General features: G+C 41.7%; 2 protein-coding genes across 9 annotated transcripts in view; one reads left to right on the forward strand and one right to left on the reverse strand.

The window, feature by feature from the left end:
- nlk2 (nemo-like kinase, type 2) overlaps positions 1 to 21,131 on the forward strand; it is a 209,689-nt gene that overhangs the window by 186,067 nt on the left and 2,491 nt on the right. For all 4 annotated transcript variants that reach the window (XM_061827600.1, XM_061827614.1, XM_061827613.1 and 1 more), the window contains one exon: positions 15,013 to 15,173. In XM_061827600.1, coding sequence (XP_061683584.1) covers positions 15,013 to 15,173 — 161 coding nt within the window. The remainder of the gene's footprint in view (positions 1 to 15,012; positions 15,174 to 21,131) is intronic.
- The window catches only part of nlrx1 (NLR family member X1), a 49,802-nt gene that overhangs the window by 22,004 nt on the left and 6,667 nt on the right, over positions 1 to 21,131 (reverse strand). For 3 of the 5 annotated variants that reach the window (XR_009796103.1, XM_061827595.1, XM_061827598.1), the window contains exons 4-7: positions 16,808 to 17,201; positions 10,014 to 10,245; positions 4,329 to 5,496; positions 24 to 207 (exon numbers count right to left, since the gene is read on the reverse strand). Coding sequence is in view for 4 of the 5 variants with exons in the window: in XM_061827595.1 (XP_061683579.1) it covers positions 24 to 207; positions 4,329 to 5,496; positions 10,014 to 10,245; positions 16,808 to 17,201 (1,978 nt within the window). In the remaining variant the exon portion in view is untranslated. The remainder of the gene's footprint in view (positions 1 to 23; positions 208 to 4,328; positions 5,497 to 10,013; positions 10,246 to 16,807; positions 17,202 to 21,131) is intronic. The other 2 variants (XM_061827596.1, XM_061827599.1) reach the window with 1 other exon arrangement.

Raw genomic sequence — 21,131 nt, forward strand, 5'->3', positions numbered from 1 at the left:
TGAAACCACAATCCCTGGCTTACCTTGGAGGGGCGCATGAGAGCACAGAACTCAAAACAAAGCATTTGAGTGTGGTCATCCGTATGTTGTGGAGGCAGATGGTTCTGATGGAGGCCAGGACCTCTGCAGTTAGCCGGGGATTTTGAAACTCATACAGAAGGACCAACAGATCCATCAACTCCTCTGGTGGCTGTGGCTTGTTGATTTCTACCATTAACAAAAAAAAAATACACTTTTGTTACTTACAGTAAATATTTTTATGATGATACAGTATATCAGTTGATTGTTCACACGACCTACAGTGGCCTAAATATTTTTTTGTTATAAATGAAATGAAATATAAATGAAAAGTTGGAATATTTTTAATGTAAAAGATTCGACAAAATAAAATACAAAAACAAATCTTCATTTGCTGATAACCAATGAATATGTTTTACCTGCATTTTGTTCTGTAAATCCATTAATTTTCTTCCTGTGTGACTACATACTACAAACAGTGATGTTTGTAATAAGTATACTGGCTCTATAGTACAGTCTTACCACACACAAATCAATTCACACCTCTTACTGTATGTCAGTAGCAATGGAATTAATCAGCTTTGCTCTTCGCTCACATTCCTCACAGTCACAGACAGTAAACTCGAGATAGATGTCTTATTTTGGCTTTTAGGAGGTTTGGATTATGAAGCAGTCGACATGGTTACCCTATTTATCTACACTATATTGCCAAAAGTATTCGGTCACCTGGCTTGACTCAAGATATGAATTTAATAAGAGCCATCCAATTCTTTATCCATGGGGTTTCATATGTCCACCCTTTGAAGGTATAACAAGTTTTCAGGGAAGGTTTAGGAGTGTGTTTATGGGAATTTCCTTGTCATAATAAATTATTGGCCCCCTTCTCAAAATATTATTATTTTTGCACAGTATTCAACCAAAAAAAAATCTAAACACCAGATATCACCCAAGTGAACTTAATATGCTATTTTTAAAAGTAATAATTTTCGGGGAAAAACTTAACTGATTGGGCCATCCTTAGCAGCAACAACTGAAAACAAGCATTTTCTGTAACTGTCAATCATTCTTTCACATCTCTGAATTTTTTTTGGCCCACTCTTCCTCACAGAATTGTTTGAACGCAGCAAAAATGGAGGGTTTTCAAGCATGAACAGACCTTTTGACGTCATGTCACTGGATTTCAACAAATTGATTTTTTTATAATGAAACCAAGCTTTATGAGATTGAACAACAATTAATAAAATCAAGGGTTCTCGTCATTTGTCAAGTGTTATGCACAGAAAATAAGTAACATGGTTCGCCAGATTCAGATTTAAGTCTGGACTTTGTATAGGTCACTACAAAACTTTCATTTTGTTCTCTTAAGGAGTCACTCACATTTGACGAGCGCGTTCGCGCCTGCAAATCTGCACAGCCTAGCACAAAAAAATCACACACGTAAAATTTGTTACGAGTAGAAAAAATATTGAAAGACGTCGCTTATTTTATGTAGACGTGACATTAATTCATGTATTTATTTCACAAACACCCCTGAGTTACATTGAAAACATTTCTGGGATATAACACAGGTAATATTTCAGTATCTAACTATCATAAGTATGAGATTGTGATTTACTTTGACTTGATCTAAGTCCTCATGTTAGACTAATCTGTCCATATAGCTAAATGCGAACGGTCATTACAGAGTTATCTTGAAGTTGAAAACTTTTCCTCTCTATATGCTTTACGAAGATATAGATAATCTACTGATGGCTTTTATCAATGGATTGACAAAAGATACCGGTGTAAATTATGCTAGATTATTAATATACATCATGATGAAATAAAATGATTTGATAATATGAATATTGCGTTTTGAAAATGAATGTCTATTGACCTCTTTAAAAATGTCTCTCAGTCTGTGCAGTGTCAATAAATTATGATTATGGTATTAGGTAACAACTACATATTCAGGTATAACAACCAAGGTTACCAAGATGGCAGCACGCACAGGTGCAGCGGCTCTTTGCTCTCCAGTTTGGTGCATTTTCTTTATTATTATTTATTATTACTTGTGGATGACTGAAAAGCCACAGTCACATATAGCTTCCAGGACCTGATCGATCTGGGACTGAATTTATCAACAACAAAGCAATACCAAATGGTAAACAATATTCCAGAGGGTGGACTCGGCAGTGGTGCACCTCTGCTTGTCAGTGTAACCTTGCAGCCTACCAAAAGTACAGATTGGTGCATATTTGGGTTAAATTAACAAGAACACAGAATCCTACGACGCATCTGGCCAACCCGCGTTCACTGATCCCCTATATCAGGGCTCACCAACCTTTTTGAGGCTGAGGGCTACTTCGTGAGCACCGTGAGCATCGCTTCGTGACGTGTTTGCGGCAAATTTCAGACTCAGTTCATTACACGTACATAAAATATTTTTGTTTTAATTTATTGTAGCAAATGACATTACAGGTATTTTAAAATTTTAATTCATGTATGCAAGTCAGATTCAGAATTTTAAGCACAAATAATAGTGACAATTTGTGGCCTATGGTATTTTTAGAACATACCTCGCGGGCGCCTTATTTGGTCATTCACCCACAGGCACCGCATTGGTGACCCCTGCTCTATATATCACAACTTAGCTTCCCAAACCAATGTCCATCTGTCTTTGTTTGTATTTCGAATATTGTTGTAGATGCCCCTGTTAATTCCTATTAGAAATATAAAATTTACTACGTGCATCTTTATTTTTGTATTTGAGTAAAGAGAATCAACAATCCGCTGTAACAGAGAACAAATTGATTTTTTGTAAAAAAAAAAAACTTCAAGCTTTATGAGCTTGAACAACAATTAATAAAATGAAGGGTTCTCATCATTTCTCAAGTGTTTTGCACAGAAAATAAGTAACATGGTTCCCCATAAATTAAAAATTGGATTTACAATGCATAATCTAAAAAATCACATCAAAACCAGAAGCGACAAAGGTGTCTCTCCTGGCGACTTCATCCATTCCAAAGTACAGTAATTATATTTTATTTAATCTGGCAATTGCTACTATATCTCAGACAGTATGTCAAAGATATTATTACATGGGCTCACAAACACTCCAGAAACTATTGTCAGTCAACACAGCCATAGATCAACAAAAACCAGAAACACCTCTGGCTTCTCTGGGTCTGAGCTCATCTGAGGTGGACTGACACAAAGTGGAACGTGTTCTATGGTTTGATATGTCCACATTTCAAATTATTTTTACAAATCATTCTTCAGGTCAAAGAGGAAAAGTATTATTCGGATTGTTCTCAGCACAGAGTTCAAAGCTCAGATTTTTGATGGTACGGCAATGTGTAAGTGCTCATAGCATGAGTAACTTGGACATCTGTAAACGCACCGTTAATGCTGAAAGTTAATACAGGTTTTGGAGTTCCATATATGGTGGATTCCATTAACGCCAGTCTTTTTCAGGGACGTCCCCTGCTTACTTCCTCGAGACAATTCCAGGTGACATTCTGCAAATTAGTAGTTTGTAGTAAGAGTTTGATTGCAAGGGTGGAATGGCATGCCAACGGTCTCCCATTACAAATATGGATGGCCTATTATGAAGCATAAAATATGAAAATGACCAGACTGTTGACCAACAGAAGTTGTACATCAAGCAGGAATGGGAATGAATTCCATCTACAATGCATCAACAATTAGTCTACTCAGTTCCAGCACACTTATTGAGTGGTGTTTTAAGGAATGGGTGATGTCACACAGAGGTAAATATGCCCCTGTCCTGGCGTTTTTGGAATGTGTTGCAGGTGTCAAATTTTAAATGAGAAAAAAAATAGTAGTAGTAGTAGTGTTTGCAATGTATCAATTAAATATAGGTTGACAATGATTTACAAATGATTGTATTCTGAATTTTTCATCTTTTACACAATCTCCCAACAGTATTAGAATTAAGATTTGTAGTTTAACAGCAAAGTGCTTATATATTTATTGCTTAGCTGTTGCGTGAGCTACATTCAATTTACATAAATTTGGGCATAATATGCATAAAAACTACTATGGGATATTACAGGTTGGTATTTTGCTATCAGAGCTTACCTTCAGATGGAAGCTTAAACTGACTACAGGTGAAGGGAAAAGGCACAGGTTAGTTGAAAATACAATTTCAGTATAAAGAAAAAGCTAAAAAAAAAAAAGAAAATGTATAGAGAAGGTAAAACGATTAAACAAATAACCTCAAAGAAAATGTCACTCATTCAAACCAATTAAAATACAAACTAAAATTGAAGTTGTACTACTAAAAATGAACATGGGAAACATCTTACCTCTAACAAGGTATTTCCGAAGAGCTCGTGTGATCTGAGCCACAGTGGTACTCTGGATGCTACATCCAAGTTGCTGAAGGAGGACTCTGTTGCCATAATGCAGCAGTCCACCCATGAAGATGGGGTAGAGCTCAAAAGGCTGAACCTCAGATTGTTGTTGTGATGGTGGACCATGTACTCCTAGGAGGCTTTGCTCAACCTGATCCAGAACATCCTCATTGTAGCTATCTTCTTTGCGGAACAGCTCTGCAGCCATCGTCCTGGCAATGTTCCCCTTCTTTCGACTACTAATTTTTTCATAAAGCTTCGGAAAAAGCTTGAGTAAATTGAAGGCAGCAAAGATTCTGAGTGGAATGAACTTGGAAAAGATATTGACAACTGCACTAACATCCTCAGTGGCCTGGCCAATGGCAACAGACACCTGCTTGGTCAGCTTCTCCAGAGCACTTTTATTCTCCCCTAAAACCACATAGAGTGCCGCCAGGTACTCCTGCATGGCTGGAACAGCAAATACATATCGACTCTCATCATGTTCACAGAGCTCTGTGGGTAAATGCTTGCAACTTTCAACACAGGGAGCGAGAAAAAAGTCCAGCACGTCAGTCCTGAAAACAGCCAGCTGACGCAACTCCTCGTCTGTCTTGGTCTTTCCTCCGATCCACTGCTCCAACTCCTGTTCTGAGAATGAGGTGCGTTTGTATGTTACACCTTCGTAGGCGAGTTTGCCAACTGTGCGGACAACATAGAACATTAAAGAACTGTGGAGATCCTGAGTGGGTCCACTCGCTCCTGTAGCTTTTCCAAGTACCTCCCCGCCAAAGTTGAGCCTGAGGAAACTGGTATATATCCCAGTCAGAGTGCGGATGGGTGCCATGGCATCAGTAAAATGCAGAAAATGCAAGGTGGCACATGTAAGCCAACAGTAAGAAGGCAGAAAGCAGGCTGAGGCCAGTTGGCTCTCCCTCTGGAGATTGAGGTAAAGCAGCTCTATGAGAGCCTGAGCGTCATGTGCCTGCACAGTTCTCCCACTCTGCTGCAGGAGACGGCTGGTGAAATAGGCACGCTGACGGTTTTGGTCATTGAAGCCACAAATCTGTGCATAGCGACTCACATACTTTGGAGGGATGCGATCCAAGGCAGACAGCCTGGTAGTCACTAAAACACTGGCCTGTGAAACACAGAAAAAACAGATTAAATACAGCCTAACATTTTACAAGCATGGACAATACTGCTATTACTACAACACTCCTACAACTACTAATACTACTACGACAAAAATAACTTGGATTTATACTCTGCATTTGAAAAAAAAACAAGGTAGGTCCAATTTGTAATGATTGACATCACAGAGAGGAGGATCTTAAGTGGACATTTGTGAATGGATTGTGGATGCTTGGGCAAAGGCGTCTGCTTCCACTGTGTTCGAGTTTTCACAAAAGCCGGCATCATTTCTGAGGAGTCGTGCGGCAACGAGACTGACTCTGACAATGATGAGGGAACCTAGCATATTTGATGGAGAACTTACCCAGCTGTTGATTTCAGATAATGAAGATAAGGACTTTGATAAACCACACCCGAACTCCGCTACCGCTGCCTTATTTAATAGCGTGCATGCATGCTACCATATGTTTTAAGATAGCGTATTGTAGCATCACTCAATGTAGCCTGATGTGGGCACAAGCCATTGCAAACTGTAAGCTCGTCCCTAGTCCGGATAAATGCAGAGGGTTGCGTCAGGAAGGGCATCTGGCTTAAAACTTTGCCAAACAAATATGAGCGTTCATCAAAAGGATCCCACACCGGATCAGTTGTGGTCCGGGATAATAACGCCCGGCCCCAGCACCGTTAACTTGCAGGGCATTGGTGGAAATTCAGCTATTGTGGGTCAAAGACAAAAGAGGAGGAAAGCGGATTCTTCAGCAAAAGAAGAAGAGGAATGCACAGAGCCAACAACTGAGTGTAAGGGCTTCGAATGTTGGGACAATGACAAGAAAATCCCAGGTGTTGGTTGAAATGATCATTAGGAGAAAGGTTGATATATTGTTCATCCAAGACAGCAGGTGGAAAGGTAGTAAGGCTTGATGTTTAGGGGCAGGGTTTACATTATTTTACTATGGAGTAGATGGGAAGAGAAACGGAGTAGGGTTATTTTAAAGGAAGAGCTGGCTAAAATGTATTGGAGGTGAAAAGAGAATCAGATTGCGTGATGAGGCTGAAACTTGAAATTGAAGATGTTACGCATCATGTGATTTTGCGGCTATTCCCCATAAGTACGATGTGAGATAGATTTGTAGGACAAATTATGAAATGAACAAGATGAAGTAGTCCTGAGCATCTCAGTCACAGAAAGAGCTGTGATTGGTGCAGATTGTAATGGACATGTCGGTGAAGCAAACAGGCGCAATGAAGAAGCGATGGGTAAGTATGGCATCCAAGAAAAAACATTGAGGGACAGATGCTGGTGAACATTGCAACAAGGATGGAAATGGCAGTAGTGAACACTTTTTTCCAGAAGAGGCAAGAACATAGGGTGACCTACAAGAGCGGAAGTAGAACCACACAGGTTGATTACATTTTGTGCAGAAGATGTAATCTGAAAAATGGAAAAGCTGTTGGTCCTGATGACATACCTGTGGAGGTATTGAAGCAATTTGGAGAGGTGGCTGTGGAGTTTTTGACCAACATATTCAACAGAATACTAGCGGGCAAGAAGATGCCTGAAGAATTAAGGAAAAGTGTGCTAATTCCCATTTTTAAGAAGAAAGGCAATTTGCAGAGCTGTGGGAAGTGACCCCTCCGTAGAAATTGCGCAATCCGCATCACTGACAAATCAGAGGCCAGAGATCTGCATAAACCACGCCCCTTTTTGGACCCGCAGTTTTCTCAGACAACGCTGGATGGTCCAGTATAGCTTCTGTTGGCGTTTTATCACGTATTTGGGTTCTTTAACAATAGACATGGTTAAGAGGTGTAGTCACAGACTTCATAATAGTGACGACAGGTATCCTGAAAGGCTAGTTGGTGGAGTTCAATTCGTACCCTCTCCAAAACCGAAGACCCAGTACGAAAAATGTCTTCGATGGATCAAACTTTGTGGAAGACCACATCATCAACTGGATCCATCTAAAATCAACCGGAACAGAAGACCGAGTGCGAAAAATGTCTTCGATGGATCAAACTTTGTGGAAGCCGCATGATCAACTGAGTCCATCAACCGGAACAGATATGTTTGCACGAAGGTAAGCCCTATATTTGATTTTCAATACGTCTCATATAAATGAATTAGCAGTTCTTCGCTCGCATAACATAGCTAAGTGTGAATGATTGACACACTTGATCTGTGTTGAGCGATATTTTGCGATGATCTGACTGCACAAATGTGTCCCTTTGTTTGCGGCTAATTAGCTAAGCTAAACCGGACTAGCAGTCCTAAAAGCCTTCGACGTGCACTGAGACACCAAGACTGAAGGAAGGATGTTTGAGGACACTAAAGTAGTGATTGTCGTACTCGGTCGGGACTTACGTAGGTTCGGCACTAATTCAAGAATAATTATTGAGAGGAGCGCGAGACGTTACACAAAGAAAACGAGAGAAAAAAATCGTAAATCAAGCCTCGCCTTCTTTTCCTTCATACGGCGGTTCACAAACGGCTATACAGATACATATACAGATTCTGCACACAAGTGTGATAGGTAACACGAAAATAGGAAACTGTCAATGACGAATTCGTCTTTGGGTTATAATATATTATATTATGTGGCTTCTCAGTCTCCCTCTGATTCTGGAAAGATCTCGAGCTAATATCAATGGTTTCTCCAATCGATATGCATGTAAATACCATTGAAATACCCCTCGCTGAAATACTTGAAGCCCTGCTGTCTGCTTTTCAACGATATTTCACTGTTAGCTAAGAATGCGAGTGAGAAATCAGCCGGTAAATCGGACAGTTTCGCTCTATTCTTTTCTTGATGCGCCGCCCTTTTTGCTAATTGTTTGTCTGACGTAGGCGCACGTGGCGTGACGTCACTTCAGGAGGCGTGGTTAAGTCCCCTGTACGGAGGGGTCAATTATGTTGATGAGCCATACAATGAGGTTATGGGAAAGAGTAGTGGAGGCTTGACTCAAGACAGAATTAAGTATCTGCGAGCAACAGCAAGGTTTCATGCCTAGAAAGAGCACCACAGATGCATTATTTTCCTTGAGGATGCCAGTGGAAAAGTACAGAGAAGGTCAGAAAGAGCCACATTGTGTCTTTGTGGATCGAAAGAAAGGCTATGACAGAGTACAAAGCGAAGGACTGTGGGACTGCATGCATAGGTCTGGTGTGGGGGAGAAATATGTTAGAATAGTAAAGTACATGTATGAGGGAAGCAGAACAGCGGAGAGATGTGCCGTTGGTTTGTCAGAAGAATTTAAGTTAGAGCTGGTTCTGCATCATAGATTAGCTCTGAGCCCCTTCTAGTTTGCTGTGGTAATGGATAGGCTGAGAGATTATTTTAGACTGGAATCCCCTTGGACTATGATGTTTGCAGATGATATTGTGATCTGCAGTGAAAACAGGGAGGAGGTGGAGGAACAATTAGAAAGATGGAGGCATGCACTGGAAAGGAGAGGAGTATAGATTAGCCAGGGTGGCCGACTTCAGATACTTGGGGTCAACAATCCAGAGGAATGGTGAATGTGGAAAGGAAGTGAAGAAACTGGTCCAAGCAGGTTGGAACATCTGGCGGAAAGTGTCTGGTGTGTTATATGACAGAAGAGTCTCTGCTAGGATGAAGTTCAAAGTTTATTCAACAGTATTGAGGCCATCAATGATGTACGGATTACAGACGGTGGTACTGAAGACACAACAGGAAGCAGAGGTGAAGGTGGCAGAAATGAAGATGAAGAAGAAGGTTGCATAAGATTAGAAATGAGGTCATTAGAGGGACAGACAAAGTTGGATATTTTGGAGACAAGGTTTGAGACTGGCAAGGTCCCTGCCTTAAACTGCCGCCAAATTCATGCTACACCTGACCTGTATGGCCCCTCCGACAGGGGGTCGACCCATAGGAAAAGGGACCCAGGTTACCCTTTTGAATGCAACCTCAGCCACGAGGCGTTCACCTTCGAACCTCACCTCGAGGCCTGGCTCCAGAGGAGATGCACACTTACCCGTGTGCAGGCAAAGGAAATTGTCTTGCAGTATTATTATACATCATGCAGTCTTTGGAACAGTGCTTTCTCTGGTCCCTCACCTCTGGCCTGTTTGCCATCGATGACCATGGTAGAGGCATAACGCCCCCAGGCAACTTAGCTCCTTGGCTCGGTACACACGAAACCTTCCACCACAGAAATCTGACATCGGAACGGGGGTTTTGTGGGGGGTAATCACAATAACCCAATATATCTAATACATTTGCATTGTTAGTAACTAACATTTCTGCTTTTCCTGATAAATAATCATAACATCCCTATGTTGACACTAAATTCATGTTCACAAACAGGCCCTGAGGTATTGATAAAAACCCTCATGATCATTAAAGTTATCAGTTGCTTTTTTTTTTTTTTTTTTTTTTTTTTTTTTTTTAAACACACAACAAACAAAGACACATGACTGACTAATTTCACAGTTGCTGAAGATCCTGATTTTGAGTATGTTGGATCTTGGTTATTATAAATTTTCCATCCTTTTACTTTTATTACCTCAGGGAGAAGGTACTTGCGTAGAAGGTTAACCACCACTGCACCTGCAGGCAGCGGTTCATTTGGGTCACTGCAAAGCTCTGTGGAGCCAATCCGGAAGTCCAATTTCATTTTTTCCATCCCATTGAATAAGAAGAGAACGTCTTTGGCCTGGTTGCCCTCCCCACTCAACAGAGGGTTTTTCTTCAAGTGGAGGTACTTCCTACTGACCAGGTCTCTTAAAGATGCAACCCTGGGCAAAACAAATGACAAATAAAAAGTTACGAAATACAATACTTAGGATAGCCCTTTAAACTGAAAATTTCAGATTCAACCCCCACTTCACATACTGCACTGTCGAAGTAGCCTTGAGCACGACACCGAACCAGCCACTCCTGCACTCCAAAATCATTCCATCTATTTTCTGAGCCACTTATCATCACGAGGGTCACGGGAGTGCTGGAGTCTATTCTAGCTGTCAACAGGCAGTAGGCGGGGTACACCCTGAACTGGTTGCCAGCCAATCACAGGGCACAGAGAAGCAAACAACGAATTACACTCACAATCACACTTGGGGTCAATTTAGAGTGTCCAATTAATGCATGTTTTTGGGAAGTTGGAGGAAACCGGAGTGCCCGGAGAAAACCCACAGAAGCATGGGGAGAAGATGCAAACTCCAGACAGCGGGCCTGGGATTTGAACTCTGCACCTCACAACTGTGAGGCCAATGCTCTATCGCTGCCCTACCATGCCGCCCACTCCATAATCAGTGTGTAAATAACGTTAATTTTCCTTCCGTGTCAAAATCTGGGCAGCATGGTGGATGACTGGTTAGCACCTCTGTTTCATAGTTCTGAGGACCGGGGTTCAAATCAAGGCCTTGCCTCGATGGTGTTTGCATTTTCTCCCAGTGCCTGCATGAGTTTTATCCAGGTACTCCTTTTTCGTCCCACATCCCAAAACATGCATTAACTGAAGTCTCTAAATTGCCTGTATATGAGTGCGAAAGGTTGTTTGGTTCTATGTGCCCTGTGATTGGCTGGCGACCAGCTCAGACTACGGTATACCTCGCCTTTCGCCCAAAGATAGCTGGGAGAGGTTCCAGCACGCCAGCGACCCTAGTGACGATAGGTGCATGTCCACTGTGAGAGAGATCATCTAAAAAGACAAATCCAGAAATAATGCTTGATTTTTTAACTATTTATTTATGTGATCCACCTGCAAATAGTTATTTGAACACCTGAGAAAACCAATGTTAATATTTGGTACAGTAGCCTTTTTTTTACACTTACGCCAGAAACTTGATATGCTTCTTACGGAGCCACTCCTTGGTTATCCCGGCTGTGGTTTGTGTCATTGTCATATTGATAGACACAGCCACGGACAATCTTCAATGCTCTGACTGAGGGAAAGAGGTTGTTCCCCAAAATCTCACAATACATGACCACGGTCATCCTCTCCTTAATACAGTGCAGAAAAACACCCCCAAAGCATGATGCTTCCACCCCCATGCTTCACAATAGCGATGGTGTTCTTGGGATGGAACTCAGCATTCGTCTTCCTCCAAACACGGTTAGTGAAATTATGACCAAAAAGTTACATTTTGGTCTCATCTAATCACAAAACCTTCTCCCATGACTCCTCTGTATCATCAAAATGGTCTTTGGCAAACTTAGGACGGGCCTTGACATGTGCTGGTTTAAGCAGGGGAAACTTCCGTGTCATGCATGATTTCAAACCATGACGTCTTAGTGTATTACCAACAGTCACCTTGGAAACGATGCTCCCAGCTCTTTTCATGTCATTGACAAAGTCCTGTCGTGTAGTCCTGGGCTGATTCCTCACCTTTCTAAGGATCATTGAGACCCCACGAGGTGATGGTGCATGGGCTCCACTCTGATTAAGATTGCCCGTCCCGTAGCCCTTTCCAGCAGTGTGGAGTTGTACGATTTTGTCTCTGGTGTCTTTGGACAGCTCTTTGGTCTTGGCCATGTTACAATTTTGAGTCATAGAGGTGTCTTTATGCAGCTAACGACCTCACACAGGTGCATCTGATTCCGGATAATATGGAGTAAAGGTGGACATTTAAAGGCGGACTAACAGGTCTTTGAGGGTCAGAATTCTAGTTGATAGACAGGTGTTCAAATACTTATCTGCAGCTGTATCACACAAATAAATCATTAAAAATCATACATTATGATTTCTGGATTTTTCTTTTTAGATTATCTCTGTCACAGTGGACAAACACCTATGATGAAAATTTCAGACCCCTCCATGATTTCTAAGTGGGAGAACTTGGAATATAGCAGGGTGTTCAAATACTTATTTTCTTCACTGTAGGTGAGGGCAGAAACGTAGATCGATTAGTAAATTAGCGCTTCCCCTTTCGACTTAGCTCCCTCGGTACAACAACGGACTGGTACAAAGTCTGCATCACTGCAGATGCTGAACCGATCCGCCTGTCCATCTTCCGCTCCATTCTTCCTTCACTCGTAAACAAGAGCCCAAGATACTCGAACTCATCCACAACCTGGAGAGGGTATGCCACCCTTTTCCGACTGAGGACCATCGTCTCAGCACGTGTCTGAACTTAGACCTGGTAAATGGGGCAGCAGTACATTCTGTACTTAAAGAGCCCCCAAATGAAAAAAAGCATTTTATTTCTGAATACATTAAATGTCTTTGAGGTGCTGAAAACGTTCATTGACTGAGAACAATATTCAGTGGAAGCTTGACAAAAGAGCTTTTGGCTAAAACGGACCGTCAGGATCAGACAACATGTCCCAAAATAGTCTCCATTTGTTTAACTGCTGTTGACAAAGGCTGTTGGATCCAGAATTGGTCGCTGTTGTTTACTCGGGCTGTGGTGTAATATAGGCAGACAGTATGAAGACTTGTTTCTGGGTCATAGATTGCGAATATGAATAGATCCAACTAACAGATTTGCGTATGTGGTAGCATTTCCAGATGGATGCCATGATGGCAGGAGTTCATCTATTATGGAATCTTTCTTGCAGTGGTCTGAAAGACTAGCCTATGATGAGGATAACAATATTTACATAAGCCCTTGACGAGGCTATGAACAATATTTAAATGGCCTATGACCAGCGCTAAGTTTAGATTGTTTTTTATAGTTTTCAAATATGTTCAAGCTTTTTTGTGTTTATTTACAATAACTTGTACTCTACTTGGCGTTTCAGGCCATGAAAAAAAAAGTACAAAACATTGATAACGGACTTTACAGTAAAATTGGTGCATATGGACAAAAAAAGTTTAAATGTAATGAACATTTGACTAAAACGGACCCGACTGGCTCCTATTAGTTCGTTTTACCGAGATTCCATAGTACACTGAATTGTTGCGATATAGTGTATAACTTTCAACTTCTAAATGTGTCGTGCATTTGTGAATGGGGCTAAAACCAGGATGTGGCCCCCCTCACATATAAACAACAAGCACCCTTATTCCATGCAGTTGTCATTTGGTGGACTTGCACTTCCTTGCTCATAACAACTTCATCCAGTTCTAAAAGTATAGCCTGCAATTGTCCATGTAACAATGGCCACAACATGAAAAAAACATGTTCTCTGAAGTGGAATGTGTTTTATTTTATTAGGGACTTTTAGTCTCTCACCATACATGTTGTGTTGAGAGGTCCGAGCGAACGGAATCCACTGTCAGCGGAACGGTCACTTCCTCATTCATTATAACTTGAGTGATTACTATCAGTTTGGCGTGAAACTGACCATCAAATTATGCCCACAATTTTAAAAAATACATTATCACACAATTTTTTTGTGTAATTCGTTTCTTTCCACCGGTCACCACAAGTTAGTTTGTGAGGTAGTGGCCGCACAAGATCTGAACCAGATGAGATCTGCCATGCCATGGCCCATTGCCACCCTGAACGCAGTTACAGAAGATGCTGGAAATCTTGTAAAGCAGTGTTATGGTTGTCAGCCTCACTGCTGCACAACTGCATGTTGCAGGAGTGAGGAGTGAGCAGGAAGGGTATAGATTTATTCACAGGGACTGGTATGCATCTCTCATTTTGGCCATATATGTATGGGACACTCTTAGCTGGCCACAGAAGCAAAGCAAACTTATTTATATCATGTATTTCATACACAATGTAACTCAATGTGCTTTACATGATGAAAATTATTTGAATATAAAGAAATAAAAAACATTTACAATGGAAAAAAACAAGAAAAATGTTAACAAAATTTTTAAAAATATAAAAGAAAAGTAAAATTAAAAACAGCGTACAGTGCAAGAAATATAATTAAAAGTCAAAATAGAGTTTTCTCAACCAGGACGAAAAAATCATTCACACTGGGGACTAACTTCACCTCTGTTGGTAACGTATTCCATTTGAGTGCAGCATAATAGCTAAATGCTCATTGAACATATGTGGTGCTTTGGACTCTGCACTCCACTATTTGACCGGAGTCTGTCGATCTCAGAGCTTTACTGGGTTTGTATTCCGTAAGCATTTCTTTCATGTATTCAGGACCTAAACCATTGAGTGATTTACAGACCAGTAGCCGAATTTTTAAATCTATTCGCAAGCTCACTGGAAGCCAGTGTCAGGATTTAAGAATTGGAGTTAAATGCTCTCAGGGGCCCCATTGCCATCGACGGCCGCGCTGGCACAGACTTGTGCTACTTCCACGCCCGTTTTGGCACGAAAGCAAAGAGGTGCCGCGCACCTTGCAACTACGACGCGGCGGGAAACGCTCAAGCCCGCGCTCTGTAGCTGTCGTGAGCGTGGCCGCGAAGAACCGGGTGCTCTTTGTCAAGGACACCCGTTCTGGGCGCAAATTCCTTTGCGACACTGGCGTTCAGAGGAGCGTCCTGACTGCCACTGCGGATGACGCCACTGGTGGGACTCAGGGGCCACCCCTACTGTCCGCTAATGGCTCCCCTATCCGCTCTTATGGACCGTGGACTTGTGTTTTGGGGGTCGGCGCTTTACATGCGACTTTGTCACTACTGATGTCTCGTTCTCTCTCCTCAGCGCTGATTTTTTTTGTGCCCATGGGCTGCTGGTGGACGTGATGAAGGGCCGTGTTGTGGACACACTGAGTTTCTCCTCAGTTGCCTGTGTTCACAATGAGGCGACTTATGGCGGTCTCTCCAGTTCACTCTCAGATGGTACCAAGTATCAGCTCCTACTTGGTGAGTTCCCTGGCTTGACACAGCCCACTTTCTCCTCTGCCGATACTAAACATGAGGTCGAGCACCATATCGAGACCAAGGGCCCCGTGAGGAGAACAGCACAAACTTCAGCGGTAACTCAAGATGAAAATGACAGAGCGACTGACTAAAATATGTGAGACTTTCTGAAGCTGTTCAACCCTGATATTTTAGTAGTTTGAGTGAAAAGGATGATGAATAAACACAGTGACTTTTCTGTTATGTTTGAGCTGTTTTACTGCTGTTACAATCACTGGAAATGAGGAATGTAAATAGACATTTACCAAGTGCTTTTGTGTGAAAATCTAATTTTCACAACGTACCAGTCCGTACGGTATACAGTACATCTGCAGCATGTGGTCTGGCCAAAAAAATCGCTACACATTGGGGGTGGACTATTCACCGGTGTGCCGTCATCCGGAAAATACGGTAAACGGTTTGCATATCATGATTTGCAGCATGATAACACTGAAACCCAATTAATTCTGCTTCTTCTTCTGATGTGTCAGCCCTGGCCACCAGGAGGAACTATAATACTTTAACGCTGACATAAACTACTAGTACTTCTACGACTTCTGTAAGTGGCATTAAACAGCTTGAAGACTCTTTTTACGAATTGTTCACAATTTGCTTATGAAGTGAGACTAACTGAATTCACTGCTACTATATAACGCTTCTTTCCCTACAAGAAAAAAAAAAAAGAGAACGGAAAAAAAATAATCGGTTTAATTATTTTAAAGTATCACTCATACTGCAAGTCACCACTGTATAACTACAAGACTGGAAGGGTATTGAATTAAAAAAAAAACACCCAAAAGAATTCTGAAAACCCATTTGATTAACCCTATAACATTTCACAGGTACTTTTCAATACTGGGTGATAAACTGACTGGAATTTTGGAATTTGCCCATTGAATCAATCACACCTGCTTACTTGCTCATGTCTCAAACTGGCAAGCAGGTTCTGATTACTTGGCATATGGTAAATCAATTTTCAAAACGTACAACTCTTTGTGGGTAAAATATATATTTGGCATGTACATGTATTTTTTAAGGCATTTAAAATGTGTAATGACTTAACTATTTGTTCTTGTGACTGAGACTTCTATCTGTCTCTCTCTGTGAACATTCCACCGCGGTCAATACTGTTTACACACAAATGTTTGCTGGGGTAGTTAGCTGGGATAAGTGCCAGCACTCCTGTGATCCTTGTGAGGATAAGCAGCTTGGAAAATGCAGTAGAATTTGCTTCCAGTTGGTTTTTGAGGCTGACCGGACGATAAATATTTGTTCTAGACCATCAGCCTGACACTACTTTAGTTTCATTCATTGGTGGGCCATTTTAAGAAGATTAACTGGAATTACAAATGAAAAATTCAGGGTCACAGAGGAGGTACAGTCAATTCTTGTTTATCTAGCGTGAATGTCTAGTGCGTAAGGCAATGTACTCCCCTGAACTGGTCACCAATTAATCACAGGTTTGACATAAAGACGTACAGGAATGGATGCTCACATCTATGGGGAATTAAGGGTCTTCAAAGTACCTAATGTACGTAGTTTAACTTCTACCCAGAGAAAATTTACATACAATTATAGATATTACAGAATTGTCTTACTTTGTTAGCTCACCAAGATCCTCACAAGAAAAGGGAATCAGTAGTTTGAAGTCAGTCAGCGTGGTCCCAGCGCACCAATCCAGCACCAGCTTTCGGACAACTGTGCTTTTACCAGTTCCCACTGCCCCATACAGAAGTACGTTGAGGCCTCTATCTTCAGGCTGGTCTCGACTGATTTCAAAGAGCTGTTCCACAGTAATGGAGGGTCCGGAAGAAGCCTGATTTTTCAGGAGGGAGCCAAGGAGTCCGGCTTTCTCCTCTGGCTTCCTCTCCAAGATGAGTGGATCAACATGCATTGTCTCGGGGCTAAAGTATCCTCCAAACTGCTTCTCTTCCTGGGGAAGATGGCTGAACCATAGGAATAGCTTCCTCTTGTGGAACTCAGTTGGATCTACTATACAAAAAAATTAAAGCGCTGTTAAAAACATCCGTTTCCACCGTATATCCTGGTCTTCAGCATAAAGGATTTTACACACTGAACAATTGAGCCAAACCATACTGAACTGTTGTGCAGTGTCTGCAATTTGACACTGTTTTCATGAATCAAGGTTTCCCCAAGCCATAAGATAATCACTTAATGTGCAGGGTTGTGTCCGCAACTCTTATTTTTATGCAATGGTCTGGTCCAATCAGGTTCAACCCCATTACACAGTGTGCAGCAAGGATAATCTTACAATAATGACTGAGATCATCTGGATTTTAACTGGCTCGTCCTACCTTCAGGGCCAAGTAAACTGAACCAATACTTTGCTCATGTTAATCATACTTTTGGCTAGGTTATTTAGGTATTGAACATGAAAATGATAACATATCTTAAATCCTCTCATTAAATGTATTCAATGCAGCTGAAAACTATAACAATGGCAAAGATGTTAAAAAAAGCCATCTAAAAGTCTCAAAACTTTGCAAAGCTAACTATTTAATTCAGCTTTTGTGTTGTATCCAGGCTGGTGGAGAAACTGGAGGTTCTTGCCATGGTACAGGTTTAAACAGTTCCGTATACTGTACTAGCCCTTCAAAAGTAGTGAACACTTAGGTCATTTGCTTTATTTTAGCTGTGGAAAAAAACATTTGATTTTGAATGAGAGACTGGAGATCAAAAGTTCAAAATTTTCATGGAATTTGATCCAAATCCAATACACAACTTGGACAAAAGTGCATTATTTGTAGAGAGTACAGACCATCTTTCTTGAAGCTTTAGTCTTTCCATCACATTGGTAAAGGTTACTCTTTGTTAGTAAATAAAACCTTGTTTTACTCTTGTTTTTGTACGGTAAATTTCTACCCATTCCAAGGCTGTAACTTCAAGGCTCGAATTTTTTTTTTTTTTTTTTTTTTTGGAGAAGCAGTTTTGCCAATTCGGAGCAATATATTGCAGTTATATTGCAGAGGGACCCAAAGCAAGTAAAATAAATAAATAAATAAATAAATAAATGCACATATATATATCTTCTTTTTTTCCTTTCGGCTTGTCCCTCTAGTTGTCGCCACAGTGTGTCATCTTTTTCCATCCTCAGCATCCTTCAACCAATATACTCACACTATCGTCTCTGAACATGTCCAAACCATCTAAATCTGTTCTCTCTAACCTTGTCTTCAAAACATCCAACTTTGGCTGACCCTCTAATGAGCTCGTTTCTAATCCTATCCAACCTGTTCACTCCAAGCGAGAACCTCAGCATCTTCATTTTGCTACCTCCAGTTCTGCTTCCTGTTGTTTCGTCAGTGCCACCGTCTCCAATCCACACATCATGGCTGGCCTCACCACTGTTTTATAAACTTTGCCCTTCATCCTAGTGGAGACTCTTCTGTCGCATAGAACACCAGACACCTTCCGCCAACTGTTCCACCCCGATTGGACCCGTTTCTTCACTTCTTTACCACACTCTCCATTGCTCTCTATTGTTGACCCCAAGTATTTGAAGCCATCCACCCTCGCTATCTCTTCTCCCTGAAGCTTCACTCTTCCTCCTCCGCCCTCTCATTCACGCACATATAGTCTGTTTTACTTTGGCTAATCTTCATTCCTCTCCTTTCCAATGCGTGCCTCCATCTTTCAAATTGTTCCTCCGCTTGCTCCCTGCTTTCACTGCATATCACAATATCATCTGCGAACCTCATAGTCCAAGAGGATTCCAGTCTAACTTCATCTGTCAGCCTATCCATTCTAACCGCAAACAGGAAGGGACTTAGCCTGGAACCCTGATGCAGTCCTGTAGTGTTCTAACATATTTCTCCGCCACACCAGACTTGCGCATGCAGTACCACAGTTCCTCACTAGGTACTCTGTCATAGGCTTTCTCTAGGTCTACAAAGACACACTGTAGCTCCTTCTGACCTTCTCTGTACTTTTCCACGAGCATCCTCAAGGCAAATAATGAATCTGTGGTACTCTTTCTCGGCATGAAACCATACTGTTGCTCGCAAATACTTACTTCTTTCCTGAGTCTAGCCTCCACTACTCTTTCCCATAACTTCATTGTGTGGCTCATCATCTTTATTCCTCTATAGTTTCCACAGCTCTGAACATCGCCTTTGTTCTTAAAAATGGGGACTCGCACACTTTTCAGCCATTCTTCTGGTATCTTCTCTCCTGATAGTATTCTATTGAATAAGTTGGTCAAAAACTCTACAGCCACCTATCCAAATTGCTTCCATACCTCCACTGCTATGTCATCAGGACCAACTGTCTTTCCATTTTTCAATCTGTTCAGTGGCTTTCTAACTTCCCCGTTACTAAACATTGCCACTTCCTGGTCATTTACACTTGCCTCTTCTACTCTACCTTCTCTCCCATTCTCTTCCTTCATTAACTTCTCAAAGTACGCTTTCCATCTACTAAGCACACTACTGGCAACAGTCAACATATTTCCATCACTATCCTTAATCACCTTTACTTGCTGCACATGCTTCCCATTTTTATCCCTCTGTCTGACCAACCTGTAGAGCTCATTTTCTCCCTCTTTCGTATCCAAACTGGTGTACACGTTGTCATATGCCGCTTGTTTAGCCTTGACCACCTCTACATTTCCCCTACATCGCATCTCAATGTATTCCTTCCGCCTCTCCTCAGTCCTCTCCATGTCCCACTTCTTCTTCGCTAATCTCTTTCCTTCGATGACTTCCTGTATTTTGGGGTTCCACCATCAAGTCTCCTCCTTCCCTTTCCCACCAGAAGGCACCCCAAGTACTCTCCTGCCTGCCTTTCTGAGTACCTTGGCAGTAGTATTCCAGTGTTCCGGGAGCTGTTCATGTCCAACTAGAGCCTGTCTTACTTCTTTCCAAAAGGCTAAAAAAACATTCTACCTTCCTCAACTTCCACCACCTGATTCTCTGCTCTACCTTTGTCTTCTCAATCTTCCTACCCGCTACCAGTCATCCTACACACTACCATCCTGTGCTGTCGAGCAACACTCTCTCCCACCACGACCTTACAATCAGTAACCTGAAGGAGGTTACTGATTACTTCGTCTGCACAAAATATAATCCACCTGCGTGGTCCTACCGCCGCTCTTGTAGGTCACTCTATATTTCTGTCTCTTCTGGAAATAAGTGTTCACCACTGCCAATTCCATCCTTTTTGCGAAGTCCACCACCATCTGACCCTCAAAGTTCCTTTGCTGAATGCCGTACTTACCCATCACTTCTTAATCACCTGTTTCCTTCGCCAACATGTCCATTGAAATCTGCACCAATCACAACTCTCTCTCTCTCTCTGTCTGGGATGCTCAGGACAACTTCCAAAATTTCTCTTTCAACTCGAGGTCACATCCTACTTGTGGGGCATAGCTGCTAATCACATTATACACAACACCCTCAATTTCAAATTTCAGCCTCATCACTCGGTCTGATACTATTTTCACCTCCAAGACATTCTTAGTCAGCTCTTCTTTAAAAGTAACCCCTACTCCATTTCTCTTCCCATCTACTCCATGGTAAAAGAATTTAAACCCTCGTTCGAAGCTTTTAGCCTTCCTCCCTTTCCAGTTGCTTTCTTGGATGCACAATAAATTCAACCTTTCACCTAATCATCATGTCAACTAATTCCCGAGCTTTTCCTGTCATAGTCCCAACAATGAAAGTCCCTACACACAGTTGTTGGGACTGTGCATGCCTCTTCGTCTTCTGCCGACGAAGTCGCTTTCCTCCTCCTTTTTGTCTTCGACCTACATTACCTGAATTTCTACCTATGCCTTGCAAATTAACAGTGCCGGGGGGCGGGCGTAGTCAGCCCGGGCCACAACCTATCAGTTATGGAAGTCATTTGACGAACGCTCATATAAGTTTGGCACAGTTTTACACCGAATGCCTTTCCTGCCGCAAC

The sequence above is a fragment of the Syngnathoides biaculeatus genome, chromosome 8, assembly GCF_019802595.1.
Source record: "Syngnathoides biaculeatus isolate LvHL_M chromosome 8, ASM1980259v1, whole genome shotgun sequence".
Taxonomy (NCBI): Eukaryota; Metazoa; Chordata; class Actinopteri; order Syngnathiformes; family Syngnathidae; genus Syngnathoides; species Syngnathoides biaculeatus.